The following is a 14,361-nucleotide window of genomic DNA, read 5'->3' on the forward strand; positions in this document are numbered from 1 at the left end:
CGCGCGACAAAGCGCACGACGGCATACGCCACTTAAACTGAATTAAAATAAATCGTCGCGCGATGAAACGCGCGACACAACACATTAAATAATCTGAAGTTAAAATGAATCATCGCGCGACAAATCGCGCGACGCAGCACACTAATAAATCTGAATTTAAAATAACGTCGCGCAACGTAGCACATAAATTAAACAAAATTAAAACTAATCAAACTGAATTTTAAATGTTACATGTTAGGGCTACGCGCGCGGGAACGGGACTGTATGCACGGAGCAGGGGAGGGTGCCAGGGGCGCGGGCCAGGGGAGGGCGCGCGGCCAGGGGAGGGCTCATGGCCAGGGGGTGCGGCCAGTGGAGGGCGCGGGTCGGGGAGGGTGCGGCCAGGGGTGTGGCGCGAGCCAGGGAGGGCGCGCGACCAGGGGAGGCGCGTGGCCAGGGAGGGCGCGGGTCGGGGAGGGCGCAGCCGGGGAAGGGAGGAAGAGGGAGAGGAGAGGGGTAGAGAGGGGGGGAAGCTCACCTCGAGGCTCCACGATCGGCGGCAACCGTCCACCAGATCACACCTAGGGCAAGGGAGGTGGAAGAGAGGTGGAAGAGAGAGAGAGGGAAGTTGCTGTGTGGGAAAAGAAAATGAGATAGAGAGAGGGGGCGCGCGCATGGGGGAAGGGGCACCAGGGGGCACGCGCCAGGGGCCGGGCCAGGTCGGACCACGGACCGGGTCGGACCGTGGGCCAGGCCGAAAACCCACTGCTCGCAGAACCATTAATCGAAAACAAATCGTGAATCGAAAACCGAAACGAGATGGACCCGTGATCAGACACAACATCAGACAAAAGAAATATGCTTCGGCATAATGGAACACCCATGTCGACTTAGGTTTTTGTTTACACGTTATACAGACACCAGTCTCCATACTGCTTTGAAAATTGGAAGAAGGGGCGAAACAGGAAGAGAAAAGAGAGTAACACCTGAATCTGGTGAGTATCGGAGAAGAAAAATTATACCCCTCAAATTCAGGGCGTTACAATGCGCCCGCTCACAAATTTTTCGAGAATTTCCTCGGTCGTCATCTTGGTGTACAAGGGATTTTCACGGATAAGATTTACAAGATGATGATCAATGGTGGTAAATGACCTTAGCATTAGTCGGACGACGTCATGATCCGTCCACCTTGTACTTCCATAGCTTCGAATTTCGTTCACCAGGATATTTAGCCTATTGTACATTTGAGTTGGCTCTTCTCCTCTTATCATGGCGAACCTGCCTAGCTCGCCTTCCACCAGTTCCATCTTGGTAATCATGGTGGCGTCATTACCCTCGTGAAAGATCTTGAGGGCATCCCATATTTGCTTGGCATTATCCAAGTCGCTGACTATGTTGTATTCATCCCTGCATAGAGATGCTAACAAAACAGTAGTAGCTTGGGTATTTTTATATATTTGCTCATTGATAAATACAGGATTGTCAGTGCTATCGAAATGCATTCCATTTTCAACAATTTCCCAAATATTAGGATGGAGAGAAAATAAGTTACTGCGCATTTTATGACTCCAAAATGAATAGTCTTCTCCATCAAAGTGTGGGGGTTTTCCAAGTGGAATAAATAATAAATGGGCATTCGAATTATAAGGGATGTGAGAATAATCACAAGAATAGTTTTGATTAACCGTTTTCTTTTTCGACGAAGAGTCTTCGTCGTTGTCATCCCTTGGTGAAGAGGAGGCGTCGCTGTTGTAGTAGATGATCTTCTTGATGCGCCTCTTCTTCTTCCCATCCCTCTTCTTGTGACTTGAGCCTAAGTCAGTGAGCTTGTCGCCTTTTGGCTCGTCGACATAGAGGATCTCCTTTTCCTTGTCGTTGATCACCATCCCCTTACCTTTAGGATCCATCTCTTCGGGCGGTTAGTCCCTAAATGAAGAGTATGGTTCTGATACCAATTGAGAGCACCTAGAGGGGGGTGAATAGGTGATCCTGTAAAAATCAACACTAAACAACACAAACTTGGTATATGAAATGTTAGTGGAATCAAAACCAAGGTGCTATGTCTAGAGAGGGAGATGACTTCTTCACTTAATTGCTCTTCACAAGATGAGTATTAAACTTAGAGAAATTATCGAGTGAGTATAAGTAGAGAGAATCGCACAAGAATAACAACATGCGACACAACGATTTTTATCTCGTGGTTCGGCCAAGTAGAACACTTGCCTACTTCCGTGTTGTGGTGTCCCAATGGACGAGGGTTGCACTCAACCCCTTTCAAGTGATCCAATGATCTACTTGAATACCATGGTTTTCTTCCTTATAGCAGATGTTCCCCTTTGTGAGGAATCTCCACAAGTTGGAGCCTCTCACCCTTATAATATTGATCACAATGGAATCCAAAAGAGTAAGGGAGGGAATAGAAACACACACAAGAGCTAGAGTCGCAGCAACAACATGCACGCAAGTTAAGAAACGAGCACACAACCATAGCGCAGCGAGTTCACAACTCAACAAGTGCTCAAATCTCAAAAACAACGAATCAGATGCGTGCTTGCGGAGTCTAGGCGTCTTAGGATGTTCAATGGAGGTTTGGTGTACTGCTCCATATGCCTAGGGGTCCCTTTTATAGCCCCAAGGCAGCTAGGAGCCGTTGGAGCTCCATTTGAAAGGCAATTCTTGCCTTATGTCCGTTGGCGCATCGGACATTCCGGTGCACCACCGGACATAAACAGTGTGTGATTTCTTTCCTTGTTTGGCAAAGCCAGTCGTTGCACCCGCGGTCCCCTTGGCCCACCGAACACTGTCCGGTGCACACCAGACAGACCGGTGTGGCCTAGTGATCGTTGGCTCTGGCCACACGTCGCCCGTTGATTGCGCGCTGATCACGCTGCCGAGCTTTGGCGCGGACGCTGTTGGCTCACCGGACAGTCTGGTGCACACCGAACAGTCTGATGAATTTTAGCCGCAACGTCCTCGGCGATTCCCGAGAGCAGTGAGTTCGTCGTTGAGTTAGCCTGGGCACCAGATAGTGTCCGGTGCACCCGCAGCTGGTGTAATACTGGTTGTTTCAGCTGAACTCCTTCTGCTCCTTTTGGACTTGACTTAATTGAGTTCATGGCACTTAGACAAGCATGTTTAGCACATAAAACAATTGACTAAGTGTTTAGAGTTTACCTTCATACTTGATCCATCTAGATATATCTTCATATACCTTTGCTTAACTTTATGTTAGTTCACACATAGTGTATTGTGCATCTAATTACCAAAACAATATAGAAATGGCCCAAGGGCACATTTCCCTTTCAATCCCGCAGCACCAAGCTCGGGGTCGAGCGTGGCAGAACCTGACATGAGAGGTCGGGTGTGTCGGAAGGGAACCACTCGAGTGGATCCCCTTGCCCCAGACTGATCTGCCATAAATAGCTGATCGCATTTAACCACGCCTGGCACCGAGCCACAGTGCGGGCGCCGATTCGCTTCCCACTCATGATCCCTCGGGTCGCGTAACACTCATGACCTACGAGCCTCCTATACTATGGCACATTAAAGGTCCACACAACCCTCGGTCTATGGCCTCTCATGGCCTATTGGCCTAAGTCTGATTGTGTGGACCTCTGACAAGGCACTACACGACGGGTCGCGCCGAGCCCCAGGCTATGAAGGTCAGGGGTCAGCGTAGCCAAAATGATGGTGCCTAGGACCATCATAGTCCTGTGCCGTCTGCCACAGTAAATACAAAACAGACAACCCTGGGCCCCATGAGTATGTGTGGCTTTACTGTGGGTAGAACGCTGGAATTACCCTTGCCTTATGGCTCATTGACAAGGAAGCCACTGCTAGCTGATCCCTCTCTCGGCCTATAAAAGGGAGGGGTTGGCCTCTAGGAAAGGGGTTGGAGGGAGTACTTTTGGACACTTCAGAAGACAACCTGACGACCTCGGACGCCTTCAGACGACGCAATCACAGGGACGAACAGGATGAGGAGCGCCGACAATGACCAGGAGGCCGGAGCCCCGCCGCTGAGTAAAGACTTAGCTAGGACTCCACCTTATAGCTTCTAAAGCTCCACTTCCACCCCAAAAAAGAGACTTGGGAGCATCTCCTTCCTCTCTCGGCTGCTTGTAACCCCTACTACGAGTTTTGATCATCAATGGTGTCGATAGCGCAAGCCACCGATGACTGGAAGTAGGGACATTATGCCTGAACCAGTATAAATCTTGCGCCCACCACACACACCCTCTAGAACCCTGAACGCACACAATAAATTTATTTGTCGGAGCAAGGTTCGAAACATCGACACCTTGTTAGAGCACTTCGCAAGGATGCCATCGCAATGGGCAAAGCTCTCAGTCAGGCACAGTGGATAACCTCTGGGCCTTCTTCGCATGTAAGTGGTTCTTCAAAGTAGCATCTCCCATACCACTCCATGTTTTGTTCACTATGAAGATTTTGGAAAAAAATGTTGCATGTCTTCTTCCTTTTGGTATATGGTGGTGGCCACACCACAAATGTGATATGTATGGTCTCACAAGACTACAAGCCCCTATGATGTATAACATTGGTGCATGTAAGCACTGAGTGATAAGAGGTATGCAAACATGAATAAACACTAGGCCTAAACCTAGAGCAAGTGCTAAAGCTATGGTGTAACAAACCTAAGCACTTTGTAAAGCACTTGCGATAATAATTAAGTGTAACACTAAGCACTTTGGTTGCTAGTGCAACTAGAGATACCCTCAACTCATATAACAATTTGTTGAGCTCCACATACCCTCATTTGGGAGGCAAGGGGTTTATGTAGCCCCCAACTCCAAATATATCCTTTGAAACATGCACAAGTTCTTCGCAACCATTGGATTGTCTGATGGTCATTGGAAAAAAAATCTTATGCCAGTTCTCTAGCTAGCTGATAAAATAGTTATTGCTGACCATTGGGATCCACTGTAGCATATTCTTTAATGCCTATCATCAAATTAATTTAATGTCCTTCTTCTCTGTATAGTAATTAGATTGGTGGTTTATACTCTTATGGTGCTCCATGGTTCATGCGAACACAGGGTTTAGTTGTCCCTTGTGATTCGGGTTTGTGATGAGTAATTATCAACAAGGGTAGTGCTCCCTTTCTCAAGATCAAATTGTGAAGTGCTCCCTATAAAATTGTGAAATAACAACCATAATATAAAAACAATGTAGCCATCAAAATGATTGAAAATCTATAAATTTAAAGGAGTTGCTAACCTTAAAGCAAGAAAATCATGTCCATTTATGAAAATCTAAGAATTTCTATGAGCATTTTGGAGAAAAATAGCCATAAAAATAGAGGAAGAGGTGGAAAAGGTTTCTCCTTGGATGAAGGTGCTTGGAATGGGAGGGAGGTGGAAGGAGGAAATATGGTTTTGTACAGTACAACCATCACTGTTGGCTCAACCCAACAGTCGATAATGATAGACTATACATCACTATTGGCAGAGGCAACAAACAATGGCAGTGATAATTGTTAGCTCAACCCATCAGTTACAATAATAGTCACAATATCACTATTCGTTTATGGATTAAACCGAAAGTGATAAATCATTGCCGGTTCGTGGCTTAAGCCGGTAGTGATATGAACCATTATTAACAAGTTTTTAAGGACCCTTAATCATTTTCAGATTTTTAAATTAATAACCGTCGGTAGTGAAAGGTATCACTATAGGCTGCAAAGAAACTAGTAGTGATGGACCAACAATGAAGATCAATTCTATAGTAGCGAGATGATTGTGTTGTATTATTGTACTTTCTAAAACAGGATAACCTACAAAGATAAAAGTTGTATACCCTGGCAAAAAATGGAAGAACCGAAAACGATAGAGACGGTTGTGAACCTATTTGTACTGGCGTTTTCCATAACCGCCAGTAGAAATATTAGTTTTCACAAACGGTTAATTGAGGACCGCCAGTGGAAATTGTAATGAAACCGCTAGTGAAAATTGATTTCAACTGGTGGTCGACGTAATGAAACCGTTTATATGAACTGTTATTAACGAGTTTTTAAGGACCCTTAATCATTTTTAGATTTTTAAATTAAGAACCGCAGGTAGTGAAAGGTTATCACTATAGGCTGCAAAGAAACTAGTAGTGATGGACCGACAATGAAGATCAGTTCTATAGTAGAGAGATGATTGTGTTGTATTATCGTACTTTCTAAAACTGGATAACCTACAAAGATAAAAGTTGTATACCGTGGCAAAAAAATGGAAGAACTGAAAGCTATAGAGACGATTGTGAACATATTTGTACTGACATTTTCCATAACCGCCAGTAGTTCACAAACGGTTAATTGAGAACCGCAGTGGAAATCGATTTCCTGAACTGGTGGTCGACGTAATGAAACCGCCAGTGAAAATCAAGTTGTGGAATTGTGGCAGCTAGGAATCGAACCCACAACCTCAACCTCAACCTCGCACAAAGCCTCCTCTACCACTCTACCTATGACATGCCTTGTGCTTAGGTTACAATTTTGTTGCTCACATATTATTATCAACTGGGCGTAAATTAACTATTTGAGGCCGTAAATAAATTCAAACAAAAAGGTTGTCAACTACAAAGTTGAATAACTTTTCAAGTTCTATAACTTTGGTTTTGATACTTTCTCCATCTGATGTCGTTTTCAAAATTTGCATTTCGAATTTGACAAATTTGAATGTAATTTTTGAGAGTCGAGATGATTTCAAATAAAGAAGTTGTCAACTATAAAGTTTCATAACTTTTCGAGATCGACAACATTATTTTAGTAGTTTTATCATCCGAAGTCATTTAAAAACTCAAAAAACTAAGGAAAAAATGATTTCTAGCGGCGGTTTCTTAAGAAAATTGTCACTAGAAATCGATTTCTAGTGACGGTTTCTTGAGAATAGCGCCACTAGAAATCATGGATTTCTACATATGGTTTTCTTAACGAACCGCCTATAAGAATATGATTTTTGTGACAGTTTTTTAATTAACCGACAGTAAAAATAGCACTGACGGTTGATAATCAAAATCGCCTGTAAAAATTAGGCATCACCGTAAGGTTAGAGCTTTTTTCTACTAGTGTTTTTTCAGATTTGTCAAAAACCGAAAAAAAATAAAAAACAGTTGAAACAACCGTTAATACGAATTTGAGAGATAGCATATAAAAATTGGGATAAACGGAAGGGGATTTATTGCAACCGTTTTCTTCCTAGTGGTGACGACGACGTAATTAAAGTCGGTGGTGGAAAGTGGCGAGCTCGCTCTATCCTCTATAAATATGCAGCTCCACGGTCGGCCTCCTCCGCAGCACATCTCAGCGACCAAACCCGGGCACCTCGTCTAGCTCGCCTTCCATTTCGTCCCTTCCTATTCATACTACCTTCTACGAGTTTGAGCAGCCATGGCGGCAACAACACCACTGCTTGCTGTGGCTGGACATGGAGTATCCTACAAACCAGCAAATGCTAAAGACAGCTACTACTGCTTCAAATTTGCATCATCGGCAAGAACAAGAGTCACCCTCCCACAGATCATCCACTGGTAGTACTTACAATACATTATATATCATACTACTAGCTACTTGTTTAATTTGTGTGACTTATTACAATAACGGAGTTGTTGTATTTTAGGTGTATATATTTTTAGATGGTTTTATAGGACAAGCTCATGCAAGTATATATAGCCCAACGGATAATTCACGAACTATAATTCCTAATTTTTTTAAGAGTCAAATAATGAAAAAAACTACTTGTTGTATGCGTAGCTAGGATTTTTTCATGAGGTATGCCATAAGAACTTCAAGTTTACCTAAAAAATCTTTTAAAAAACTAAACATCATGGATCAAAATTGCAGAGAAAAAGTTAGGGTTTGCTACAAATTCACCATCTCTTCCTGTAAGCTCAGGGCTAAGGTCTAAGAGGGACTGGAGGAGAGCCGAACAACAGCGCTCACTAGCGGCGATGGTGGGGGCATGCCGCGCACCTGCCACCTTGTTGTTGCTTTTATTTTTGTGATGATCTTCCATCAGGTGGCGGCTTGACTGCTGGTCTCCCACTCTCATATACCCTATGGACTATTGGTGTCGTATTGTCTCTAGACTGGTGGTCCAGTGGGCTGGCTAAGGGTATGCCATGGACCACCCGGACCACCCACCAGCTACGCCTCTGTTGTATGACAGTATGAAACGAGTAATTCATGTGGCATACAAATATAGCCCAACGGATAATTCACCAAGCACATGAAATACAGGTAAAAATGTTGTAGTAATTCTATTTTGATGTTATTCTACTGTATGTTCTTGGATCCATGTGGCATACTGTATCATGTAGGATATATTAAAATTAGAGAAACATATCGGTGTATATGGTCCTTTCCATTTCATATCCAACATCATGTTTCTTGTTTCTCTTTTTTTTACTAGGGAAGGGTGCAAGTGGTTGGGATGTTCTTTGTAAAATATACATGACAAAGAAAAGGGAGAGTTATGGGAGGACAATGAATTTGAGATGAATAGATGCAATTCAATGTGTATACTATATACACCAAACACTTATATGTTTCTTAAAAATAGTGCACTCTCATGTGAAATGTCACGAACGTTGAGGGTTGAGCACGCATACGTGTTGATGCAGGAGGTGCAGGAGCAGTCATAGCAGCACGGGGACCACGACCATGGCCGTCCCTGTCCTCAAGCGGCGGGAGAAGCAGGACGAAGAGCAGGAATGGATGGGGTACCTGGCCCCGGAGAAGCTGGAGGTGCTAGCACACCTGGAGCCGTGGGCGGAGGCGCACGTGCTGCCGCTGCTGAAGCCCGCGGAGGAGGCGTGGCAGCCGTCGGACATGCTCCCGGACCCGGCGGCGCTGGGCGACGAGGGCTTCCACGACGCGTGCCGCGAGCTCCGCGCGCGGGCGGCCAGCGTGCCCGACGCCCACCTGGTGTGCCTGGTGGGCAACATGATCACTGAGGAGGCCCTGCCCACGTACCAGAGCGTGCCTAACCGCTTCGAGGCCGTGCGCGACCTCACCGGCGCCGACTCCACCGCCTGGGCGCGCTGGATCCGCGGCTGGTCCGCCGAGGAGAACCGCCACGGCGACGCCCTCAGCCACTACATGTACCTCTCGGGCCGCGTCGACATGCGCCAGGTCGACCGCACCGTGCACCGCCTCATCGCCTCCGGCATGGCCATGAACGCCGCCAGGAGCCCCTACCACGGCTTCATCTACGTCGCTTTCCAGGAGCGCGCCACCGCCATCTCGCACGGCAACATGGCGCGGCACGTCGGCGCGCACGGCGACCACGTGCTCGCCCGCGTATGCGGCGCCATCATGGCCGACGAGAAGCGCCACGAGACCGCATACACCCGCATCGTCGCCAAGCTCTTCGAGGTCGACCCGGACGCGGCCGTGCGCGCGCTCGGCTACATGATGCGCCACCGGATCACCATGCCGGCAGCGCTCATGACCGACGGCCGCGACGCCCACCTCTACGCCCACTACGCCGCCGCCGCGCAGCAGACCGGCGTGTACACTGCGTCTGACTACCGAAGCATCCTGGAGCACCTCATACGGCAGTGGCGCGTGGAGGAGCTCGCGGCGGGGCTCTCCGGCGAGGGGAGGCGCGCGCGGGACTACGTGTGCGGGCTGCCGCACAAGATCCGGAGGATGGAGGAGAAGGCCCATGACAGGGCGGCCCAGACCCAGAAAAAGCCCACGTCTGTCCCGTTTAGCTGGATCTTCGATAGATCCGTCAATGTCGTGATTCCGTAATTTTCCTCAAAAAAAATTGAGAATCAGGTTATGCTTAGAGGTGCATTCACTGTTGTGTGGATTATCCTTGCAATAAAAAAACAACGCCTTGCGGGTGAATTCTGCTGCGTGCACTGTGAGAGAGAGAGAGAGAGTAGCGATAAATTCGATATACATAATCAAAGAACAGTAACATTAGTGCATTTTAGCCTAGAAGAGATAGCCAAAATTGGTTGTGGTCGTCAATATACATCATTAGATCCAAATCCCTGGACCTAAAAGGGAACCGATCAAAATGCTTTGATTTTCAACCCAAAAAAAAGGTTATTGCATAAACTTGCTTGTCATATGCAGATGATATGATCAAACACGTGATGTCATAAAGATAGTATAATGGAATCATATGCTTATGGCACTACAGGAAAAGCCTAAAAGTTCGTGGGCCGGTATATTTTCGTCGGCCGGCCCACGAAAATAAGGACGTTATTTTCGTCGGCCTAGGGGCCGACGAATATAAAACGTATTTTCGTGGGCCTATTAATATTTTCGTCGGCAGGCCCACGAAAATACGTTTTATTATTTTCGTCGGCTACTAGGCCGACGAAAATAAGCTTTATTTTCGTGGGCCCAGGCGAAACCGACGAAAATACGTTGTTGACCGACCAGTATTTTCGTCGGCCTCACGGAGGCCGACGAAAATAAAGCCCTACATCGTCGGGGCCAGCCTTCTCTCGCTCGTTTCAAACCGTTCTTTCACCACGCCACGCCGCCGCACGCCAACGCCGCAGAGTTCCCGCGCCCCTCGCCGCCGTGCAGAGCTCCCACGACGCCCGGCCCCCACGACGCCGCCGCGCCGCCCAGCCCCTCGCAGAGCTCCCGCGCCCGGCCCCACGACGCCGCCGCACCGCCGGCCCTTGGAAGAGCTCCCGCGCCCGGCCCCACGACGCCGTCCCACGACGCCGCTGCGCCGCCCAGCCCCTCGCAGAGCTCCCGCGCCCGGCCCCACGACGCCGCCGCACCGCCGGCCCCTCGCAGAGCTCCCGCGCCCGGCCCCACGACGCCGCCCGCAGAGCTCCCGCGCCCCTCGCCGTTCGTCCACGCCGCGCTCGCCGTTCGTCCACGAAGGGAGCCCGTGGCCGCCGTCGCGAAGAAGAGAGCCCGCCATTCGTCCACGCCGCGCTCGCCGTTCGTCCACGCCGTTCGTCCACGCCGCCCTCGTTCACCGCGGTGAGCCTCCCCGTATATAATATTGTTTGTAAAATTGTTTGTAAGATTGTTATCACACCACATTTGATGCTCATGGCGGTCGTGGCGGCCGTGGCGTGCCGTGGCGGCCGTGACGAGCCTCTGTCTTATAGTTGTGCCATTGGCGTATAGGGCACTTCTATCTTATGGTTGTGTCGTTGCATTCTTTGTCTAATCCTCAATGTGATCAGAGGGTGATGTCTTTTGTTTAATCTCCGATTTTTTTTAATGTTTAGAGTTTAGTTTTAATCGTTAACCATAGCGAACCGTATGCATCACCCGTTCGGGAACGGCGAACGTCACATTGGCTTGTGAGGTTTGTCGTTCCGGAATTGTCCACGTATTTTGGACAGCCTGAGAGTGTAGGCCGATGCTTGTGATTTGTGACATGTGCCTTACGATTGACACGGAATTTTGGTTGTGTAACCTAGTTGTTCTCCAACGCACCATGTTCAGGCGTGTGCTTGGAGAGCAGCGAGGTTATGCTGCCGAAATTTCGCGGCAATCGTAGGATACACGTCACAAATCACAAGCATCGGCCTAAACTCTTGGGTGGGTTTAGGGCCTTTACCTAATAGGGAGTTCACCTAAGCCACGGACGATCGTTGATGTTCTTCGTCTTTTGTTTAGCCTTTGAAATGGACGGTGATCGGAGGGTGATGTATGACGGGTGGAGAAAGGATGGGGCACATTCGAATGAATGGATGGGTGTAACAAAGGCTTTTCTTGAGCACGCTTTCAAAGATGCAACTGGTCGTCTAGTGAAGTGTCCTTGCAATCGATGCGAGAACAAGTGGCCTCAGAAGAAGGAAGAAATGGAGAAACACCTTTGCAAAAGTGGGTTTATGCCGAAGTACCTTGTATGGTACCGGCATGGAGAGTCTATTAAACACGTTGACGCGGAGGTGGAACTTGATGACGATCATGATAGGATGGACGACATGTTGCATGATCTTGGTAGGGATGTTGAAATGAACGCTGAGGAGCCGGGGCAGCTTCCACGCGATGCTCAGGAATTCTTCCGGCTACTCGCCGCGGGGGAAGAGAAACTGCACGAGCACACTCAGATGTCAGTTCTTGGGACTCTCACAAGACTAATGGCGATAAAGTCGAAGCACAACATTTCAAACAGTGCTTACAACGACATCGTCCAACTGATGGGCGAGGTTCTCCCGGAGAATCATAAGTTGCCAAAGAATATGTACTTCGCAAAGAAGATGTTGGCTGGTCTTGGGATGACATATGAGAAGATCGACGTGTGTCCCAACAGTTGCATGCTATTCTTTGAGGAGGACGACAAGCTGGACCATTGTAAGCATTGTGAAGCTTCTAGATATGTCGAGGTGACAAATGATGAGGGTGAATTGGTAGTTACGAAGGTCGCAGCTAAGCAACTTCGTCGGTTGCCCATCATTCCTCGACTTTCAAGGTTGTTCCTCAACAAGGAAATAGCTCTGCATATGACATGGCCAAAGAATGTTGTACGTCTCGTCACTGATCCAGACATAATGGTCCATCCGTCGGACGGTGATGCGTGGAAGGCATTTGACGAGTTTGATCCCGAATTTGCAAACGACCCTAGGAGTGTACGGCTTGGTCTATCGACGGATGGATTCACACCTTTCAATACCAGTGCAAGCCCTTACTCGTGTTGGCCTGTCTTCATTGTGCCATATAATCTTCCTCCTGAGTTGGTCAATAAAGAAGAGTTCATGTTCCTTGCACTAGTCATCCCAGGCCCCGAGCATCCAGGGCCAAAGCTGAATATGTGTGTTCGCCCTTTGATTGAAGAGCTGAAACAATTGTGGAGAGGTGTGAAGGCTTATGACAGCCATACTGAAAAGGAGTTTACCATGCGCGCTGCTTATTTGTGGTCAGTGCATGATCTGCTAGCGTATGGAGATTGGTCTGGATGGTGTGTCCATGGTCGGTTGTGCTGTCCCATATGTATGAATGATACGGATGCATTCAGATTGAAGCATGGTGGGAAAGTGTCATTCTTTGATGCTCATCGACGTTGGACTCCATTCAAGCATGATTTCAGGAATTCGCTTACTGCATTCAGAAGTGGAGCCAAAATCAGAAATGGGCCACCAAAGAGGCAAACTGCATCGCAGATAATGGCATGGCATGCTTGTCTGAAGCAAGGAGAAAATGATAGGTTCCAAGGCTACGGGGAGGACCATAACTGGACCCATATTTCATCAATATGGGAGCTTCCGTATGCAAAAGCCTTGATCATGCCGCACAACATAGACTTGATGCACCAAGAGCGTAACGTTGCTGAAAGCATCATAAGCACATGTTTTGATGTGACTGATAAAACGAAAGATAATATGAAGGCAAGAAAAGACATGGCTGAAATTTGTAAGAGACCGATGCTCGAGTTGAAAGTAAGCGATAAAGGGCATGAAAGTAGGCCGCGAGCTGATTACTGCCTCAAGCCGGAAGAAAGGAAAGAAATATTTAAGTGGTTGAAGAATCTGAAATTTCCAGATCGGTATGCGGCAAATCTGAAACGGGCAGTCAATCTGAAGACCGGTAAATTGATCGGTTTGAAAAGCCATGACTACCATATTATTATGGAGAGGCTGATGCCCGTGATGTTTCGAGGCTATTTTAAGGATGAGCTTTGGAGCATATTTGCAGAGTTGAGTTACTTCTATAGGGAAGTATGCGCAAAGACGGTATCGAAGAGGTTGATGCAGAAATTTGAGAAAGAAATTCCAATTCTTATTTGTAAATTTGAAAAGGTTTTCCCGCCAGGATTCTTCAATGTGATGCAACATCTAATTGTGCATTTGCCTTGGGAAGCTTTGGTAGGCGGACCAGTGCAATTCAGGTGGATGTATCCTATAGAAAGGGCGTTGAAAAAGCTTAGGGCGTCTGTTCGCAACAAGGCTAGAGTCGAAGGGTGTATTGCGGAGGCTTTTGCCCTTAAGGAGATATCTCAATTCTCAACCAGGTATTTCGCTCGAGCGAACAATGTGTTTGCGCCTTCAGTGCGACTTCATGTCGAAAATGAATCACCCCAAAGCACCCTTCAAATTTTTGCGAATCCGGGTAAAGCAGTTGGAAAAGGGAGTGTACGTCACATTGAAGCATCAGATTTGAACACGCTAATGCTATATATGTATAGCAATATTGACAGCACACAGGAGGCGTTTGAGTAAGTTTTCCTCATAGTAACGTCCATTTTCTCATCTCATAATTTCTATAGTGTGTAATCTCCATGTTTCTAATATGTCCAGCATGTTTGATGAAGAATGTTGGAAATCTACTAGTAAACCTACGGCCATCCAATTAGAAAATCTTCGACGTGATGGGTTGAAAGGTGGACCAAACTTCGTGCAGTGGTTTCGTAATTATGTCAGTAATTGTCGTTCTCTCATTGTCCA

General features: G+C 47.3%; 1 protein-coding gene across 2 annotated transcripts; it reads left to right on the forward strand.

Moving 5' to 3' along the window:
* Positions 1 to 7,290: 7,290 nt before the first annotated feature.
* LOC100382139 (stearoyl-acyl-carrier-protein desaturase10) lies at positions 7,291 to 9,838 on the forward strand. Of its 2 annotated transcripts, none has more exons than XM_008663912.2 (2): positions 7,291 to 7,512; positions 8,605 to 9,838. In XM_008663912.2, the coding sequence occupies exons 1-2, from the start codon at positions 7,373 to 7,375 to the stop codon at positions 9,737 to 9,739; spliced, it is 1,275 nt and encodes a 424-aa protein (XP_008662134.1). In that variant the 5' UTR covers positions 7,291 to 7,372; the 3' UTR covers positions 9,740 to 9,838. The 2 variants fall into 2 exon arrangements, with proteins under 2 accessions (XP_008662134.1, NP_001168371.1); NM_001174900.1 differs by having other exon boundaries at positions 7,313 to 8,221; positions 8,605 to 9,836.
* Positions 9,839 to 14,361: the final 4,523 nt, after the last annotated feature.

The sequence above is a fragment of the Zea mays genome, chromosome 10 (assembly GCF_902167145.1).
Source record: "Zea mays cultivar B73 chromosome 10, Zm-B73-REFERENCE-NAM-5.0, whole genome shotgun sequence".
NCBI classification, from domain to species: Eukaryota; Viridiplantae; Streptophyta; class Magnoliopsida; order Poales; family Poaceae; genus Zea; species Zea mays.

Bases quoted from the DNA above. Each gene is read 5' to 3' on its own strand.
- LOC100382139 (XM_008663912.2), top strand. From the start codon at position 7,373: ATGGCGGCAACAACACCACTGCTTGCTGTGGCTGGACATGGAGTATCC. The intron at 7,513-8,604 runs GTAGTACTTACA...GTGTTGATGCAG, and splicing joins CTCCCACAGATCATCCACTG to GAGGTGCAGGAGCAGTCATA.